The sequence below is a fragment of the Eucalyptus grandis genome, chromosome 2 (assembly GCF_016545825.1).
Source record: "Eucalyptus grandis isolate ANBG69807.140 chromosome 2, ASM1654582v1, whole genome shotgun sequence".
Classification (NCBI taxonomy): domain Eukaryota; kingdom Viridiplantae; phylum Streptophyta; class Magnoliopsida; order Myrtales; family Myrtaceae; genus Eucalyptus; species Eucalyptus grandis.
In genome coordinates, this window is record NC_052613.1 from 44,419,850 (window position 1) to 44,440,583 (window position 20,734).

At 41.3% G+C, this 20,734-nt stretch overlaps 1 protein-coding gene and 2 pseudogenes across 1 annotated transcript; 2 read left to right on the forward strand and 1 right to left on the reverse strand.

Moving 5' to 3' along the window:
- Positions 1-3,866, forward strand: LOC104433038 (actin-histidine N-methyltransferase). The gene is given in 7 exon segments (XM_010045657.3): positions 1-453; positions 1,542-1,708; positions 2,337-2,636; positions 2,799-2,865; positions 2,868-3,061; positions 3,306-3,387; positions 3,390-3,866. Coding segments are annotated over 7 exon segments (1,428 nt in total). The 5' UTR covers positions 1-128; the 3' UTR covers positions 3,683-3,866.
- Positions 3,867-3,988: 122 nt separating this feature from the next.
- Positions 3,989-7,775, forward strand: LOC104433035 (annotated as a pseudogene).
- A 21-nt stretch (positions 7,776-7,796) lies between these two features.
- LOC104433036 lies at positions 7,797-10,002 on the reverse strand (annotated as a pseudogene).
- Positions 10,003-20,734: the final 10,732 nt, after the last annotated feature.

The window sequence follows — 20,734 nt, forward strand, 5'->3', positions numbered from 1 at the left end:
TTCCCCTCCAAGTGAACTGGCGTAAACCGAGAGAAGGGGAAAAGAGGATTTCTTCAGCTCTCCGCGAATCGAGAGAGTTAAAGACTGGAGCGGTGAAAAGCTTTTGTGGGGGTCGAGCGCCGGCGAGAATGGCTGCTTCCAAGACTGCCATGGCCTCCCTCATCCACTACCGCCCGCTAACCTGCGCCGCCTCCGCCTCCGCCTCCGCCTCCCAACCCGCGCGCCTCGTCCCCCACGCGCCGGACCTGATCAAATGGGTCCGGCGGGAAGGCGGGTTCGTCCACGAGGCCGTGAGGATCGCCCAGGACGAGCTCAGTGGCCTGGGCTTGGCCGCCGCCGACAAGATCCCCAAAGGCTCCGACTTGATCGCTCTTCCCCACCATGTGCCGCTGAGGTTCCAACCGGACGGCTGGGCCGAATCCGTGCTGGCCGACTTGGCGAGCAAGGTCCCAGGTACACGCCCGAGAATTGGGTCCTTGCTTTTAGCTGAGTCCGGTGAAGTTACCCTTCTTGATTGTGGTTTGTATTTTTAGGTTGAGCTGAGTCCGGTGAAGTTACCCTTCTTGATTGTGGTTTGTATTTTTAGGTTGAACTGTGTGTGTGCGCGCGCGCGTGCGTGTGCGTGCGTGCGTGCGTGTGTGTTTTAATGGATTTCTCTTTGCCTTTTTAGTTGGTTTGTCGTCTAATATAAGCTTGAGTTGATTCTTGATATGGACTTTATTTTGACTGGGTTCTGAATAAAAGACAAGTAAGTTAGTGAATTCCGATGGTGGTAATGTAGTTTGTGCTTCGAGGCGATGGTGAGATGTTGCATTTTCGTAAGAGGTTGCCTTTTTGAGTTTTAAGTCTGAGGCTTCATGTTGTGAGATGAGGTGAAGATTGTTGTTGCTTCGTTTATTACAACTTGCAATGCTTAGCTAAGAATGTTTCCTTCAGAGTGTTTCAAGATTGTGTGTAGGTCGAGTATGAATGCTCTGGATGGTAGCTGACAATTTGCGGATGAGGCATTTCTTTGCTTTTGCTGTAATATATCTCTCAGTCTAACACTCTGTCATTCGCATTTTTGCCATCATCTTGTGCCTAATGGATGTCACGATGTATCTTTATTGTGTCTTGAGTGTTGAGCAATGTGATCACTAGTAGTTGTGATCTATCAAGTGCAGTGTGAAGGCTTCATTAATTAACTTTTTATCTCTCTTCCCTTATTTTCCTCAGTGAATGGTTTGAACTTCCGATATTTTGGTTCTCTAAATATGTTACCTCCCTCTCTTATTGGAACAATTCTCTTTAATGTAAGTCTGTGGATAAAATCTTGGACAAAGTTAGTTTTCATGATGGATGGTGTATTACTAGCTCATTGACACTTAAGGCTGTGCATTTGGTAGACATTTTGTTTTTCATAGGATGTAGGCTGCGTCCATGCTACTGCATGACAGCTTATAGATTTTCTTTGCTCAACATATTTTGGTAACTATAACTTTTGAAATTAGGCTGTACTGAGTTTTGAATGAGTAAAATGGACATTGTGGGAGCATTGGCAGAGGAATTATGGGCGATGAAGTTGGGTTTAAAGCTTCTTGGAGAAAGAGCAAAGATTGGCTCCTTCTGGTGGCCCTACATCAGCAATCTTCCTGAGACTTACGGTGTACCCATTTTCTTTCCGGGAGAGGACATTAAGAACTTGCAGTATGCTCCTCTACTTTATCAGGTAGTCCTCCAAAATATTTTTGAAATCGAAAAGAAGTGGGCCTCCATCCCATGCTTGTGATTTGCAGTGTTTACTCATAATATGAAGTGCCTAAAAAACTGGGGAACTTTTACCACTGGACATGAATGAACTTAATTCTTCTGTACATGAAGCAACTCAGGAGAAGGTATCCGAGCCAAATTTTGCCTTGCTACCAAAGAAACAAGTAACCCAGAGTTAAAAAGTTTTGGATCCTGCTAGCTGCACCGAATCTTTCAACTTTTAGATTGCAGGGATGATAGGCATAGGCTTCTTGGAACGGGATCTGGTCAAGTTCCACCCTAGCAATCACTACTGAATTTTCTTGGTTGTATAGCAATAACACTGAGGGATAGTTAGCATTCTGTTCTTTCTGTGACCTATTAAAAGATTGACCTCTGTTTGTACATGAGGCAGAAACTTAGCATTTTACCTGTGAAACTGGTAGCTGCTTCTTCTTCTGAGAAATGATCGGATGTTGTGTTATTCGGACATCATGACCTTACATTAGAACTCATAGCATATGTATGTTCTTGTTGACCTTGGTGATGCCTTACACAAGGTTTCTTCTTCTGTAACAGTCATGTGATAAGCCTTTAATTCATGCCAGGTAAACAAGAGATGCCGATTTCTTCTTGATTTTGAGAAGGAAGTTAAGAATGCCATCAGCGATTTTAACATGATGGATCATCCTTTTGGAGGACAAGATATTAATGCATCTTCACTTGGATGGGCCATGTCAGCTGTCTCATCTAGGGCCTTTAGGCTATATGGAAAGAAGTCCCTAACAGGGGCCTATAGCGATGTGCCTATGATGCTTCCTCTTATAGATATGTGCAACCATAGCTTTGATCCAAATGCACGTATTGTCCAGGAGCAAGGTGAAGAACAACCAGAAATGCTAGTCAAGGCATGTTTGCATATTCTCGCTTTTGTTGTCAATTTTGCTTTCTCTGTTCCTTCTTTTTTTGGTGGGAAAAGGTTCCGTTCACTTATGGTCCCTAGTTTTTCTAGCCGTTATGTAGTTATGATAGTATTCGGTCTTGGTCTCATGTGTCACAGCTCTCTCCAGGTTGTTGCCGAGAAAGAAATCGGAGCAAATGATCCTTTGCTTCTTAATTATGGTTGTTTGAGCAATGATCTTTTCTTCTGGATTATGGATTTGTTATACCTTCAAATCGATATGACACTATCGAACTTAAGTATGACGGAGCTCTTCTAGATGCTGCAAGTTTGGCTGCTGGGGTTTCGTCACCAAATTTCTCTTCACCGGCTCCATGGCAGCAAGAGATCTTGTCCCAGTTAAATCTATATGGAGACACTGCAGATCTCAAGGTTTTATCCATCATCATATTTTTATTATGTTCCAGAAGAGTACTTTAAGTGATCAAACCGCTCGCATTTCAGAATTCATTCCCAAATTTGCCTTAACTTTGAGAATCAAGGGATGCCACATGACTATAGATGCATTTCTCTTACCCTTCTATTTGTAAGATCTTGTTGGCATCTATATTGGCTTGTTGATTCTGATCCTTTCTGACAATGTGCAATTTCTTTGTCGATTTTTCTTGAATTATAGGTAACTCTAGGAGGTCCAGACTTGGTAGAGGGCCGCTTGCTGGCAGCTCTGAGGGTACTCCTCGAAAGTGAAAATGAATCGGTGCAAAACACGACTTGAGCACTCTTAAATCTATTTCGGCTGAGGCTCCATGCGGAATTGTGACGGAAGTGGCCGCCTTTCGTACCATCATTGCTCTCTGCGTGATCGCATTGGAACATTTTCCCACCAAAATAATGGAGGACGAATCCATGTTGAAGAAAGGGGTTCCTGATACAACGAAGTTAGCTATCACGTTCAGAATTCAAAAGAAGTCGCTCATCGTAGATGTGATGAGAGACCTGTCGAGAAGAATAAAGTCGCTGCTGTCGAAAGAAACAGTCTCTGCAAAAGGCTAAGCGAAATCGTGACTTAAAGAGTTGTCCTCATCCTCGGCCTTTCTTTCAGATGAAAAGGAAAATAGCTTCTAGTTTTATTTTTCTAGGAATTCTTTTCTGGGTTCATTTGATTATGTGATGGTACTTCGCGCTAGTATTTTGGTGCAGATGATTCCTTGTAATGTCAAATTTCCTGTTCAAGTCTCCCAGTTTGAATGTTCTTACTGTCATTTTGCCCTTCGCTCGTCTACACCGGACCACCGCTAGCACTACATTATGCACGAACAACCGGTATCATACACCACGAGCAAACCTAGACGAGCTTCTGCCGGCTGCAAGGGACCCTGCCGTTGTCGGTCTGTCTCCGAGCCCCCACTGCTATCTCTCTCTCTCTCTAATCGTGCATCGAGTGTCGAGTCTAACCCGGCCATGCTGCTGACATTGCTGAGCCAAGGCCTGACCTAGCGAATGCCTTATACAATGCCGAAGGGTTGTGAAAATATTACATACGACAGTTGTGCCGGAGAAAATATTGGGACAACAGTGGCACGGTGGCGCTGGTGTACCGTTGGCAGAAAGAGAGAGAAGTGGGGAGAAAAAGTGGGGTTGCAATCTGTCTAATTGTAATTTCAAATTTGGATCGGAATCCTTCAAGATTACGATTAACTTCAGCTGATAAACCTATTCCTTTGGGCCAAAATGTCCCCATGTCTTTGGGCAATGTAATTTGGCGCGAGATTTCTCCTTCCACAGTATGCGAGTGATAGCCTGTCATTGCGTCAACTTCCCAAACGTCCAAACGCGAGCCCTTCCGTGCCCATCTGCAGCCAAAGCTCGCGTCCTCTCAGGCTCAATGCACAAGCTCTTCCCAACAAGTCGTTGGCATCTGAAAAATCACTTCCCCAACCTCAGATTCGTCGTTACCTCCGCTCGTTCCCGCCAGTACACCGATGCCCCGAACCCCGATCCCGAGCTCGACTTCTCTGGCAACGATGTGCTTGGGGAGCTCGAGTCTTCGAAACCAATCAACCCATTTCCAGAATGTGGAGTTGGGTCCGAAAGGATCGAATCTCATTAGAACCGCATGCCTGAATTTCGCCCGCGACAGATACGACGTTATGAGGTACTGAAAGTGATGACCCTTTGGTTGGTGCGCTTTACCTGTTTGATTTAATTACAAAGACATTGGGCTTTGGTGATGATGGTGAGGTATAGACCTCTGTGCCTTCTTGGGGAGTATATATTTGTGGGTAGGTAGGGAAGGGATTGCTCATACGAGCTTCAAGAAAGCTCAGAGTTTTTCCAGGTTCTTGTTAGATTTTGCATACCCACCATCATATTGTCATTTAGAGATCTAACTGTGTCACGTTTGACCGTCTTTCCTGGTCAATTTATATTTCGCTTGCTTTGACGCCAAGAGCCTGCTCTCTGTAGGAAACGGAACTCCACCCACTTCAAACCAGGCCAAGAATCACAACACTATGAAGGAAAGGAGTTTTCTTCTTTCTTTGTTCGTTTTGAAAACCTGAAGAAGAGAGAATAGATAGTTTTCCTAGGAGCTTGTGAATGGTCATGTTGTTTTGGATAATATCACCATGTTGTGTCAACTATGAAGTGATGGCCTATTATCATATATCTACAGATTTGTAATTTGTTTTTTTTTTTTTTTTTTTATGAACAATGAATGATTTAGAAAATATTTTCTTTGAAATGATTGTTTGTATCGTTTGAAATTATTAGTCAATGATAAATATTTTCATAATTGATAACAATAAATATCTAAATATTTTCGTGGATGATGAAAATATTTTCTTCATTCATTTTTGTAAGTGATACAAGCGACCATTTTTTAGAAACTAGACATTTTCTCCTGAGCTTTCTTTTATCCAGAATTCTGTTAGTAAGCTAAATGTAATATTGTTAAAAGCACCTTTGTTGGCATCTTAGTCCATCTTTTTCTGCATAGTGGCAACAACATGGTGCCTTGTGTGCATCCTCCTTTACCTAGAAAAGAGAATCCACAGGACTTGCCTTTAGGTTTCAAGCTTGCCCATCCACTATCAGGCCTTTCTATGTTACTATACCTTTCTCTCGAAATGAAGTATTTGACTAGAACCTGGAGCCAAAGATTTTCAATGGCACGTAACCTGAAAAGAGGCAATTCATATTACATTGGGCAAGTGATAATAATACATATTAAGAATTTAGCTGGTGATCAATTTGATGGTATGCATTCTGATTTGGAGGTTAGCTATTCAATGTATCTAATGACTGTCCAATGCAATATCATCACCAAATAGGTATCCGACAACATAGCTTTACTTGAGAAACCGGAGGTTTCCTCATTTGCAAATAGAAACAGTCGCTTAACTCATAGTCAGAAGGTTTTAACAAGACATTCCCTGATAGGTATTTGTCAAAGAAACATATTCAGGTCATAGCAGGGTGTGGATGCCCCAGCACTGACAGAAAGTGGTGAACTCTGCTAAGCGCTTGAGGGCACATGTGGGCATCGATGAGGGAAATGTGCATTCTCTTCTTAAAGACTTCCAGTAATCATTAGATTATATAGTTTCATCAGTCATACTCATTAGAGACAGTTGCTTTGCCAGGTTTGCAGCTCCTGCAACTTGAGGGGAAACTGTGAGAGAGCATTTGTGAAGGCGCGTGAAGATGAAGGAGGGGGCACGGTTGATGTTATGTAAATCTTGTTGACATAAGGACTTGACCCCATAAGCGATACTGTGGAGAATAAACCATGCCTGACTAGAACAGTTAAGGAATCAGTCAGAGCACTGCTAAAGCAAATGACAAAGTATGGCACCGATGTACTTGGCTCTGATTTGTCGAAATCCACACCAGCTGGTGATTTATCCTCGCATTCAAGTTCGGAAGAGAGAGGCTACAAAGATGTTCCAATGAAACAAGGAGATTGGCATTGCCCCAAGTATTGCAATTGTTAACATCCTATTGATTAATTTGAGTTTTGCTCCGAATATTTGATATAATTCTGCATATGGCAGGTGCAACTTCTTAAACTTTGCTAAGAACATCAAATGCTTGCGATGCGATACTTTTTCTCAGGAAAGATTGAATCAACTACTGGAAGACCAAGATCATCTTCTGCTAAAGAAAGGAGACTGGATATGTGACAAGTGATTGCTTCTCATGCCTTTTCTCACTTGTTCACTGATTTGTGGTGAGCAGAGCTCCTTGCTTATAGAAACTGTTGCATTTTGCTGATGCAATTTCTTAAATTTTGCGAAGAATACTAGATGTTTGTGGTGCAAAGAGAAACCCGCCGGAAAGGCAACTCAATCCTGGGGAGTGGGAATGTGAATCGTGAGTTCTTGCTAATCCATTATTTTAGTTAATTCCTACATCGAGCAGTTATAGTTGTTCATGAGCTGTTCTGCCCTTATGGTTCTGTGATTGGTAGGTGCAATTACATCAACTTTAGAAGGAATATGGTATGCTTGAAGTGTGATTATAGAAGGCCTAAAGCATCAAATTTAAAGGGCTTGTCTCAACGAGAGCATGATGCTGGAAATCACAATCAAGGTCATGGAGCCGTTGAAGATAGAAATTCTATGGGGTCTCTGAGGAGAAATAGTCAATTGCAAGTCACAAATAGGTGGAGATTTGTGGATGGAGAGAATGGGGTCACTGAGAAACCAAAGTTAACAAACTCATCGAACGAGGTTTCTGGAATTCTTGATTTTCCAATTGCAGGAGGCATGAGCGATGTGTCTCGTGACACAGAAAAGAGGGAAATGTGGAAAATGAAGATGCTGGAAAGAAGCAGAATGACTGCAGAGGAAAAGGCAAATCCAGAGGAGCCACGCTCATCCAGAATTTATAGGAAGTCCGAATCACCAGACTTTGAGGATGATGAAGAAATGGCTGAATGGTTCGGCAGTGGGAAGACGTGAGTATAGATGCCTGTACATGTAATTGGCAAGAATCAAATTCATTTGTTTCGTTGCCTCTATAGGTTTTCCAGGATACTGCCTCTTATTTTCCAGTGGACAGTAAACTATTCATCTCGTGCAATCTTGCTGTTGAGTTCCCATGTCTGTGATTGGTTCAGTCTCTGTGGAATGAGTTTAGTGAATCCATCGCACAAGTTACTGTCTCACAAGGAATATGCAAACGCATATTTTCAAATTAACATTATAAGAACAACAATTACACAAGGTTTAGTAGAGTTTAGGGGAAGAACCCAGTATTACCTTCAGTATTACAAGGAAGCATCTTATTCTTTTATCACCTCTTTTGACCTATGCACCTCTTCATCATGCTCTGAAGTAATTTATTAGACTCTTCCCATCCAACCCCTTGGTAAAGAATCTCCTCATGTATTCGTCGAAGGTGAACTGCCGATAAGCAGCGGGCTTATCTGAAGACACAAGCTCTGGGAACGGTCTGAACTCTTTCTCGTGATTGTTTGGGTAGAAGAAAACTGCTATCGACACACGTGGCTCTTGGCTGGGGTTGGCCAACACTCGGTGGTCCCCACTTTTGTACTCATTGTTGGACATGATCTGGAAAATTCAAAACTTACATAATAAGACTTCATTTCATGGTCGAATGTTAACCTAACTTAGGAGCTTTGTAGAAAGTCCTAGTCTTCGACGGGAGTTCACCTGGAGGATGTCACCGATGTTCACAACAAGAGCCCCTGGGATAGGCGCCAGATCCACCCACTCATCGCCATGCTTCACTTGCAACCCACCGATCTGGTCTTGCAGCAGCAATGTGATCATTCCTGAGTCTGTGTGGGACGTCAAGCCGACTGTCAGATCGGGTTGGGGACAGTATGGATAGTAATGCCCCACCATGACCCTCTTCTCCAAGCACTTCAATTCCTGTAGCTTGCCGAGACTTAATCCCAGCCCCTCGCTCAACAACCCCAAGAGGAGGCTCCCCAGCTGTTGAACCTGCTGATTCCACTCCAACACCTTGTTTCTGCACACCTCGGGGATCTCTTCCACGTCCGCTAATTTTGGCCCCAGCACTATACGGAGCGTGTCCCTGCATTATTATTATGAGTGAGTAGTTTTAGGTTCCATAAAGGTTAGAACCTGGAACCTCCTCATTTTTATTTGCCTTACATATCCTAAAATTTACTTTGTCATAGGTTTCGGAGTCAGTTCGAGGATCTACCAAGATTCCATCTGAATTATTAATTCAATATTTACAATGAATCATTACTTTTAATAACCACTACTTATTTCTGCAATCCATTAACCACAATTTATATTTAAATATATGAAGAATATGAAATATTAACAAAATAAAAAGTCTCATCATAAAATGAAAGCTTAGACTATTGCTCTCATCATCAGACACCACGGATTAAAGACAAAGATAAAAAAATTACTTAAAATTATTTCAGGTTCCATGTTTTACCTATTTAGAATTTGGGTTTCCAATTTTTAGAATCTAAAGCCTATCCTTGGAATCTAGAATCGAATAGATTGTCATGAGTCTAGTTCTCAAGTTATAGCTTCTATCCTAGAACCTTGTTCACCCCTAAATTCCGTGCCTTGATTGAACTAATTCTTTTCTTTGGTTTGTCATCGTCTTACTTTTAGTCATATATGATATATTAGTTTGTCTCATTTGCTAAACACTCGACACGATCGTATTGCTAATTGAGCTTTTATACAACTAATTATCATCAAAATCATGAAATAGTACGAAATCAATTGAAGTGGTTCGGGACCGACCTCCAGCTAGCCGCTTTGGAGAGGAACAAGTCGATGTTGGAGAAGAACGACACGCCGGTCCCCATCTCCCTCCGGTAGATCTTTGCCTTCGCCTCCATCGGCTGCTCATGGAAGGCCTTCACTGCGGCGATCGTACGGTCCAGGACCTCCGTCGGCACGCCGTGGTTGACCACCTGGAAGAAGCCAAGCTCGCGAGCTGCACGCCCCACTTCTGCAACGACGGAGGGCCGCCGGAAGGAGTCGCAGCAGGAGAGGTCGATGGTGGGGATGGAGTCGGGCCTGGGGCGGGCGGGCTTGAGAGTGGATAGGGTCTCGGGCGGGTGAATGAAGAGGGGGGGAGGGAGGTGAGGCCAGAGTCGAGGAGACCTTTGACGCCGAGCTTGGATTCTTCGAACCGCTTGAGCTCTTGGGCTCGGTCGAAGGCTTGTTGAGTGGTGTCAGTGACGTCCATGGATGGAGTCTCCGCGTTCTGGTTTGAGCAAGGTTCTGGGATCGGGTTGGATGAGGACGTCGCGTCAGGAAAGGGAAGAAGGAAGAACGAAGAAGCGAGGTGAGGGGGACATGAAGAGACACCTTCCACTTATATTTGAAAGATAGAGAGAGAGAAGTGGGGAGCAAAAGTGGGGTTGCAATCTGTGTAAATGTAATTTCAAATTTGGATTGAAATCCTTCAAAATTACGACTAACTTTAGCTGATAAACCTATTCGTTTGGACCAAAATGTCCCCGTGTCTTTGGGCAATGTAATTTGGCGCGAGATTGCTCCTTTTACAGTATGCGAGTGGTAGCCTGTCATTGCGTCAACTTCCCAAACGTCTAAACGCGAGCCTTCCGTGCCCATCTGCCGCCAAAACTCACGTCCTCTCAGGTTCAATGCACAGGCTCTTCCCAACAAGTCGTTGGCATCTGAAAAATCACTTCCCCAACCTCAGATTCCTCGTTACCTCCGCTCGTTCCCGCCAGTACACCGATGCCCCGAACCCCGACTCCGAGCTCGACTTCTCTGGCAACGATGTGCTTGGGGAGCTCGAGTCTTCGAAACCAATCAACCCATTTCCCCGATTCGCTCCGGGGATGGAGAATAACTTCCATCGGACGGAGTCCTCTTAGTCGACGGCGACGACGGCGGCGGCGGCGGCGGCGGCGGCTGCTCAGATTTCGCATCCGTGGCCCGAGTGGGTGGATTTGATGGTGCTTCTGTCGAAGGGAGGTTGCTTTGATGCGGAGGGCAACCCGTTCCAGAGTGTGGAGTTGGGTCCGAAAGAATCGAATCTCATTAGAACCGCATGCCTGAATTTCGCCCGCGACAGATACGACGTTATGAGGTACTGAAAGGAATGACCTTCGGTTGGTGCGCTTTACCTTTTTGATTTAATTACAGAGACATTGGGCTCGGGTGATGATGGTGAGGTAATAGACCTCTGTGCCTTCTTGAGGAGTATATATTTTGTGGGTAGGCAGGGCTTCTTCGGAGCAGAGTTCGTTATAAGCCTCGTTCTGATCGTTGTGAATGTATTGCTCATATGAGCTTGAAGAGAGTTCAAACTTTCTCCAGGTTCTTGTAAAATGCTGCATTTAAATACCCACCAGCATATTGTCATTTAGAGAGCTAACTCTGTCACGTTTGACTGTCATTCCTGGCCAAAATTTATATTTCTCTTGCTTTGAGGTTCAGAGCATGCTAGTTATGGGAATCGGAACTCCACCATCTTCAAACCAGGCCAAAAATCACAACATCGCGAAGGAAAAAAGTTCTCTTCTTTGTTTGTTCATTTTGAAAACATGGAGAAAGAAAAGTATGGAGTAGTTATTTGTGAATGGTCAAGTTCTTGGTGATAATATCACCATGTCGTGTCAACTATGAAGTAATGGCCTATTATCATTTATCCATAGATTTGTAATTTGTTTGTTTTGCAAAAAATGAATGATTTGAAAAATATTTTCTTAGAAATGAGCGCTTGTATCTTTTGAAATAATTAGTCACTTGTAAATGTTTTCATAATTGATAACTATATATGTTTAAATATTTTTGTGGATGATGAAAATATTTTTCATCATTTATTTTTGTAAGCGATACAAGTGACCATTTTTTAGAAATGTAGACATTTTCTCCCGAGCTTTCTTTTATCCAGAATTCTGTTAGTAAGCTAAATGTAATATCGTTAAAAGCACCTTAGTTGGCATCTTAGTCCATCTTTTTCTGCATAGTGGCAGCAACATGGTGCCTTATGTGCGTCCTCCTTTACTTAGAAAAGGGAATCCACAGGACTTGCCTTTAGGTGTCAAGCTTGCCCATCCACTATCAGGCCTTTCTATGTTACTATGCCTTTTTCTAGAAATGAAGTATTTGACTAGAATTTGGAGCTGAAGATTTTCGATGGCACGTAACCTGAAAAGAGGCAATTCATATTACATTGGGCATGTGATAATAACGCATATTAAAAATTTAGCTGGTAGTCAATTTGACGGTATGCATTCTGATTCAGAGGTTACCTATTCAATGTGGCTAATGACTGTCCAATGCAATATCATCACCAAATAGGCATCTGACAACATAGCTTTACTTGAGAAATCGGGGGTTTCCTCATTTACATATAGAAAGAGTCGCTTAACTCATATTCAGAAGGTTTTAACAAGACATTTCCTGATAGGTATTTGTCAAAGAAACATATTTGAGATAGCTAGTACGAGTACCTAGAGGGGGTGAATAGGTATACACAAAAATTTCTCGATGTTTGCACGATACTTAAACAATTAGAGACTTTGCAACAGTTGAAAATTCAATCGCAAGACTGAGTAAGGGAAAGAGAGAATTGAACACTCGGTTTATAGTGGTTCGGCTTGATTCAAGCCTACGTCCACTCTTACGCACCGACAGCCGATTGGCTGGATTCCACTATGATCAAAGAGTTGTTACGTTGTTGATCTTCCTTGATTTCTAGGTGTAGATGATCTACCACACTTGCTCAAGGCGTCACCAAGTATAAACACTCTCGGTATACAATTTCGCTCGCCTCAACTAACAATCAAAGGATCTTCGAGACTCTGGAATTTTTCTATCGATCACACACTTAAAACAACTAGAACGTCTTCCTTTTATACTCCTTCATGCCATCATAGCCGTTGGCACTTACCAAAGGAATTCCTCCAATCTACCCGTTGGACGGAATCAATCAAGAAGATCATCCGAGCTATATAAGGAATCGATGATAGCCCATCAATCTGTTCGCCCATACAATCGGGATCTCGGTTTCCAAGAATAGAATAATCCAAGATTATTTCGTCGACCATCGGATCTTCAATCGTTCTTAGATAAGATATAAAGAATCCGAAATGATTATCCAACCAAAGAATCTATCCCGAGAGGATAGGATCAAATCCTCAATCATAAACCTCGACTTTGGATTTCCTTCAACACTGGATTAGAAAGACGGGTGAGAATAACTTTGAGTCTTGAGTCTTGAGTCTTGAGTCTTGAGTCTTGAGATAACAAAGTCTTGAGACTATAAAATCTTGAGACTTTAACTATCGATATCCGACTTAGATCGATAGAAATGTTTTGTCGGCTTCAAAATATTCTGGAAAGATTTCTCCAACAATCTCCCCCTTTTTGATGGTGACAAAACTTTCTTGAAGATTTGAACAACTTTGACCTGCAAAAACATTTCTCAAGCAATATGGCTAACTCATAAAGATTAATAAACAACCAGACTCTGCATCCACAGCAAATTGGTTAGTCTTTCATGAGTAATACCATGTAACAATACTTGATATAAATGCAACCAGTCAAGCATCAAAATCCACAACCAATTCAGTCTAACACTCAAGTTCAAGTTCTCAAGTCATACTCAAAAATAAACATAACCACAAAAGTCAAATAAATAATGTTTGTTCAAATTGGTTCTCCCCTTTTTGTCATCATTAAAAGAGGGTGAGAAAGGAGTCATGTCCGCTTGGGAATGCGCACGATCTGGAAATCCCCAATGGACTGGACTACTCCTTCGAGCTTCTTCGATCTTCTCGCGAGATGAGCTACCTCTTCTCTCTTGGCATTGGCTTGAAGTTGTAGAGCGAGGTCTTTGTATTTTCTTCCGAGAGACTCGAAGATGCTTGTCCAAGACATGCTTCAAGACTTGGATTTCACAATCCAGAATATATATCTGGTTACGCATTTCCAGAAGAATATTCATGATACTACGAAGATCTACAGAATCATCCGTCTGTGTACTGGCATTGGCTTTCTCAGATGGTGTGTGTGCAGACGATGGCGCTTCTGAACGGTCTTGCAGATTTGGAATCGTCGTATCATCTTCTTCGGCAATTGGGAGACTGAGCTTCTTCGGGTCTTCGGAGATTTTCTTTGATCTTCAGCAAAGATGAGGTGGAGACCTCTCTTGCTCGCTAACTCCCCTGTCTCTAGGACATCGAAAGGGGAAGAGTGATGATCAATCTCTTGATTTCCCTTCTCTCAGTTTATCAGCAGACTGATCTTTTACTTCTTCTTTTTCTTCCTCAACTTCTTTCTCCTTCTCTCTCTCGTTCTTCTTCTTCTCTCGCTCTCGCTGAAGTTACGTCGAATAAGACACGAACGTCTTGTTCTTGTCGGTCTTTGGAATAGTGGGATCTTCATCATCATCATCTTCATCCTCATCCTCCAGGATAAGAATTCTTTTCCTCTTTTCGAAGAAGCACTAAATGCCTTCTTTCCTTTTCCTTTTGAAGCGACTGACTTTGAGATTTCACTTTGAATTTCTCCATTGCCTTAGAAAGTTCTTGCGGACGCATCTTCATTAACATTTTCAGCCCTACCACCATCTTATCACACGGTCGAACACAAAAAGTATGTGGCAGTTCAATATTCGGATGTCTGAAGATCTTGGTCACCGGACAGAGGATAAGGCAATTGTCCTTTGTCTTTTGACACAGTTCTGTACATATGGAAAAGAATAGTGTGCGGGAGAGAGAACTTCCGTCCTGAGTTGATCGCATACATCAACTTTGCTTCAGAAAGAGACACAGAAGTCTTTGAAGTAGACTTAGGTCTTAGACAATTGATCACAATCTTGTGAAGCACAATGTTGATAGCGTTCATTCTTGAATAGATAATTTTCTTATCTACATCCCTATCTTTGACAAGATCCGAGTAGTTCGAGCGGTGAGACTTTAATTGGGAGATAGCGTCCCCGTTCAACTCCAACTATGTCTGCCAACATATTCACATCTACCACATAGACTTTGTCTCGAACACGAATGAAATTCTATTCGCATCCAAAAGCTAAGATTTGAATAGAAATAAGCAGTCGATGATCATACCCGTCTCAGAGTCGGAGCGAAAGTCTCAAGTTGAAGCAAATTCAACTTCTCTCTTAGGTTCAAGTTGATGGAATCCGGGAAGTCAAAATCGACACTTCTAGGGTTGATTACCCCTCTTTTCAACAGACGTAATACACTTTTTCTTGATCCTTGGATTTAAACAAATCCATCCGATTTCCTTTCGCCTTTGCCGCCACACCCATTCTAGGTTCAAATTCAAGGAACATTTTGTCATCATCATTCGCGTCAATCGGATTTTGTCTCGGCATACGAGGATCTCTTGGAATATTCGCAAGAGCTTCCTCTGCTTTTCCTTTTGGGGCAATTCCCCATTCCTCCATTTTCTTCGAAAAAGATACTCATTCCCATAATTTTTGTCCTTAAGGAAGTCATCTATGTAGTTCAATGGAGTACACATGTGCTTTTCAATGCACAATAAAGTTTATACAAAAAGGAAGGCTTTTGAACTCTTCTTGGGTCGGCATCCTCGATTATCTCTTCTTCCAGTTATGACTTTCACTTTGTGGGGCGGAGATGCTGAATGACGTGGAGGAGAGCGAATCGGACTTTGTCGGCCGACCAGATAAGTCTTCTTCCTCGGTGAGATCGAAATGAGTCGGTCCCTTCTTCATTCTTTGTGGTCCCCCGTTCGCGATTCTTGATGATTTCCTTGAAGACGACATCTTTCTTTGTCTATTGGAGGATTCCTTCACTTGCTTTCCCAAGAAAAATGACCACTTTCTCGACGATGAACAAAGAGTAGAAACAAAAGATAGAGAAAGAGTGCTTTTTAGGGTTTTGAAGATTTGGGGAAAAACTGTATATATAACTTAGTTTTTGAAAAGGGAAGTTCAATCGGTGCAATGGAAAGTGAACGATTACTTCTTTTCAAAATCTATAACTGCCAAAATTATTAAACAAAAGATCGTACCTTTTCGACTAAATGACAATTAGTACCTTTTAGAAGAAATACAACTTACGGTCTTTATCCACGAATGTCCGAGTCTCGGGACTTAGAGTCTAAGAGATCGAGTCTTTAGAGTTGGTGAGTCTCTAGACTTTAACTTCTTCAAGCTTCAAAATGTTGAGTCTTGAGCGGATAAAGTCAAACCGATTCTTCTCCAAAGGCTTTGTGAATATGTCGCTAGTTGACTTTTGAATCAACAAATTGAATCGAGATTTCTCCATTTTGAATATGATCTCTAATAAAGTGATGTCGAATCTCAATATGCTTTGCTCTTGAATGAAGGATTGGATTTTTGGTGAGATTTATAGCACTGGTGTTGTCACATCTGATTTATGTGCATGAGTCTTCAATGCCAAAGTCTTGTAGCTGTTGTTTTATCCATAGAATTTGCGAACAGCAGCTTCCAATAGCTACATACTCGCTTCGTTGTTGAAAGAGCTACGGTGCTTTGTTTCCTCGAGAACCAAGACACCGTTGTTTCCAAGTAGTTGACAAGTTCCGTGTGCTCTTTCTATCGATTCGCAACCGGCCAGATCTGCATCCGAGTATCCTAGAAGATTAAAGTCTCCCTTCTTTGGATACCAAAGACCGATGCTTGAAGATGAAGCAACGTATTTGATAATTCGTTTCACGGCACGAGATGTGATTCTCTAGGATCCGATTGAAACCTAGCACGAGATACAAACACTAAACAAAATATCAGGTCTAGAAACGGTAAGATAAAGAAGTGAACCGATCATGCTTACGTACAGCTTTGATCTATTTTCTTCCCTTCTTCATCCTTGTCTATCTTCTCGAGAACATGACATTGGTATGTCGATCTTTTTGCATTTTCCAATCCAAACCTTTTGACAAGATCATTCGCATATTTTTCTTGATGGATGAAAGTTCCTTCCTTCATTTGTTTCACTTGGAGTCCAAGAAAGAATGTTAATTCTCCCATCATACTCATTTCAAATTCATCCCGCATAGACTTAGAAAATTTCTTGCAAAGACTTTCATTAGAAGATCCAAAAATAATGTCATCAACATATATTTGAACAAGTAAAAAGTTTTTGTTTTCCTTTTTGATAAACAAAGTAGTATCTACTTTACCTTTGACAAAACCATTTTGTAATAAAAACTTACTTAATCATCGTACCAAGCTCGAGGTGCTTGCTTTAGACCATACAGAGCCTTTTTCGGTCAAGACCGAGTCGCTTCTTTGGGTCTTCAAATCCAGCGGTTGTTCCACATAAACTTCCTCATGGATAAATCCATTTAGGAAAGCACTTTTGACGTCCATTTGGAATAACCTGAAATTTTTGTAACAAGCAAACGCAAGTAATAGACGAATAGCTTCTAACCTTGCAACGGGTGCGTAAGTCTCGTCATAGTCTATTCCTTCTTCTTGCGTATACCCTTTGGCCACGAGCCTTGCTTTGTTTCGTACGACTTTTCCTTTTCGTTCATTTTGTTCCCGAATACCCATTTGGTTCCAATAATGCTTTACCTTTTGGTTTAGATGTCAATTCCCGACATCATTGATGTTGAACTGTCTAAGCTCTTCTTGCATAGCTTCGATCCAGCTTTCATCGATAAAGCTTCTTCTATGCTTTTTGGTTCAATTTCGAGAGATGAGAGCCACGGACTAGATTCTTCATGCCTTTTTGATCCGTGCGGATTCCTTCATTAAGTTCGCCAATAATAAGATCTTTGGGATGACTGGATTTGTGTTTCCAGTTACCGGGTTGATGATCTCTTTCTTTATTTGATTCTCCATGATCGTCTTGATGATGGACTTCCCGAATCGAGATGCTTCTTGAGATGTAGACATTTGAAGATCTAGAGCGGATTCAGTCTCATCGTGCCGAGTCCGTCGGATTCATCTTGCACCGAGTCTTGGAATTTGACATTCATTGATTCTTCCACTGACTGGCTTTTTTGTTGTAGACTCGTAGGCTTTGCTTGATGTAGAATATCCAAGGAAGATGCCTTCATCGATCTTTCTTCAAACTTACCAACTCGATCATTTGCATTTTTCAAAATAAAGCATTTGCAACCGAACACATGAAAGTATGAAACAATAGGCTTCTTACCTTTGAACAATTCATAGGGGTTTTATCAAGAATAGGTCTTAAAAAGACTCTATTTATAATATAGCAAGCGATTGAAACGGCTTCAGCCCAAAATCGTGAAGAAATTTTACTTTCAATTAAAAGTGTTCTAGCCATTTCTTGAAGAGATCTATTCTTTCTTTCCACAACTCCATTTTGCTCTGGAGTATACGGAGAGGAGAACATGTGATTAACACCAGATTTATCACGGAATCTCGTAAAATCTTGATTTTCAAATTCACTTCCATGATCTGTTCTTATACTAGAAATAGCACATCCTTTTTCATTTTGAACCTTTTTAGCAAACTTTTCAAAGTACGAAAAGGTTTCTGATTTGTTTGCTAGAAAATATACCTGTGTAAAACGAGTAATCATCTACAATTACTAGACAATATTTCTTACCTCCAATGCTCGGGTTCTTGTTGGTCCGAAGAGATCCATATGAAGCAAATCAGTATTACATGATTAGTAGATACATGATTTATTTGTTTAAATGAATTTTTACCTGCTTTCCCAGAATGCATGGAGTACATAAGTCGAGACTTTTGGTATGGCGGTTTAGGTAGACCTCTAACAAGCTGCTTTGAAGAGATTTTGGCTAATTGCTTCTTGTTGATATGGCCAAGCTTTCTATGCCATAGAATTGCTTCATCTTGAATTGAAATTAAGCATTGTTCTTCATTTGGCTTTACATCAAGGAGGTAGATGTTTCCATGCCTTCGACCCATGAAAGACCGAGTCGAATCTTTGCTAATTCCAGAACAAATGCCTTCTTGAAAGAAGATCTTGTAACCGATCACACAATTGGCTAATGCTTTGAGTAGATTGTAGTTGAGTCCTTCCACTAGAGAGACATTGCTTATTGTGAGATTTCCAATTTTCGCAATTCCGAATCCCACAATACTTCCTTTGCTATTTCCTCCGAATGAAACTTTTCCACCATTCACTTTAATAAGCTTTATGAAACACTCTCAGTCTCCTGTCATGTGTCTTGAGCATCCGCTTGTCAAGATACCACTTTACCTTCTTTTGACAGAGACTCGCATTCAAAAAGAGTCTCAAGCTTTCTTTGGTACCCAAATTTTCTTGGGTCCTTTCATGTTAGTAGGATAAGCATTATTAGGCCATACTCTCTTCACGGGCTTCCAAACCATAGGACACTCTTTTTCAAAATGATCCCGATTACACACTTAGAACACCTTAAAGCATTTCGACCTACGGGCTTTACAAAAACTCTTTTGAAATGATTTTTATAAGCCTCTTTCGATGGTCTTTTCTTAATTCTTTCTTTTACTTTCGGAAAATCAATCAAAGGGATTGTTTCTTCTGTCATACCTAGACCCGACTTATTAAAGTAAGGTCTTTGGATTGAAAGAACTTTTTCAAGTTTTTCGGACCCTATTGAAAATTTCTTTGAAATATTTGATAAATCAGTTTTTAAGAAAGCATTTTCTTTTGAAAGATTGTCTTCACTCTCTTTAAGAGTAGAAACATTCAAGTCTAAATTTTTACCTTTTCTTCTAAAATGATTTCCTTTTGTTTTAAAACTGAGTTTTCCTTTTTAAGTTCGGAAATCCTTTTAAGAGAAGTCTTAAGACTAAAACATAACTCATTAATATATTTAGAGACTTTGACAGGGATTTTATAATTGCTTACCTCAAATTCACTGTGCGAGTCGATCCAGTCCGAGTCTGATTGCGCCATTAGACACGGGTTGGCATATTCCTCATCACTCTCTTCACACTCGTATCGCTCCAGGTTTCGGCTTTAAGAGCTTTTCGAAATTTCTCAGCTTTTCCTCTTTTCTTTTTCGAAGAGGACAGTTGGGTCGATGTGTCCCTTCTTTTTACATTCGAAGCAAACTACTTCTTTGTTTGGTTCCTCATCATCAACGAGACTTGGTCTGCTGTCTCCGAGAACTTTGTTTCTTTGGGATAAACCTTCTGCCTTTTCTATTCAGTTTTCTGAATCTTCTTATCATGAGGGCGAGCTCCTCATCATTCATATCATCTTCAGAATCTGCATCATCGAATCATCATTTGATTTCAGTGCAATAGATTTCTTACCTCTTGGATCTTCGTCTTCATTAATTCGTTCCACTTCGTAAGATCAAGAGTTCCAATCGGTTCGTCTACGAGATAATGGCATGATTCTTTGCGTCTCTCTTATTGAAGTCTTTATATGATTCCAATCCTTGGAGAGTCCACGTAGAAGCTTGTTCACCTTCATGGGATCAGAAATTTTTTGTCCTTGGTTCTCAAGACCATTGACAATATCTCGTAAAACGACTAAACATGTCGGTTATAGATTCTCCTGGTTTCATTTTGAAGGATTCATATTGACCAAGAAGAATGTTAATTCTGGTCTCCTTCACTCGATCTGTTCCTTCATAAGTGATATGTAACTGTCCCCCTGACTTCTTTTCTTGTGACACAAGAAGATATTCTGTTATATTCAGTTGGTGACAAAGCACAATATAAAGAATAAATTGCTTTAGCATCAAGTGCTTGTCTCTTGTTTATTTCTTCTTGAGACATTCCGCTGGTTTCAACGGTTTCTTTTCCTCTTTCAGGTGTTTGATGCAGCAGCAATAGTGATTCCTTTTTCCACTACGTCCCATTCCGAGGATCCTTTGATCGTAGGAAAGCTTTCATCTTGTTCTTCCAGATGTTGTAATCCTTTCCATCGAAGTAGGGAGGTCTGGTATTGCTTTGCCCCTCCATCAGCCCCGGTGCTAGCATACTAGCCATGGATCTTTTACTCTGAAGTAAAACACTTCAAACAAAGTAAGAACACGGCTCGATACCAATTGAGATAGCTAGTACGAGTACCTAGAGGGGGTGAATAGGTATACACAAAAATTTCTCGATGTTTGCACGATACTTAAACAATTAGAGACTTTGCAACAGTTGAAAATTCAATCGCAAGACTGAGTAAGGGAAAGAGAGAATTGAACACTCGGTTTA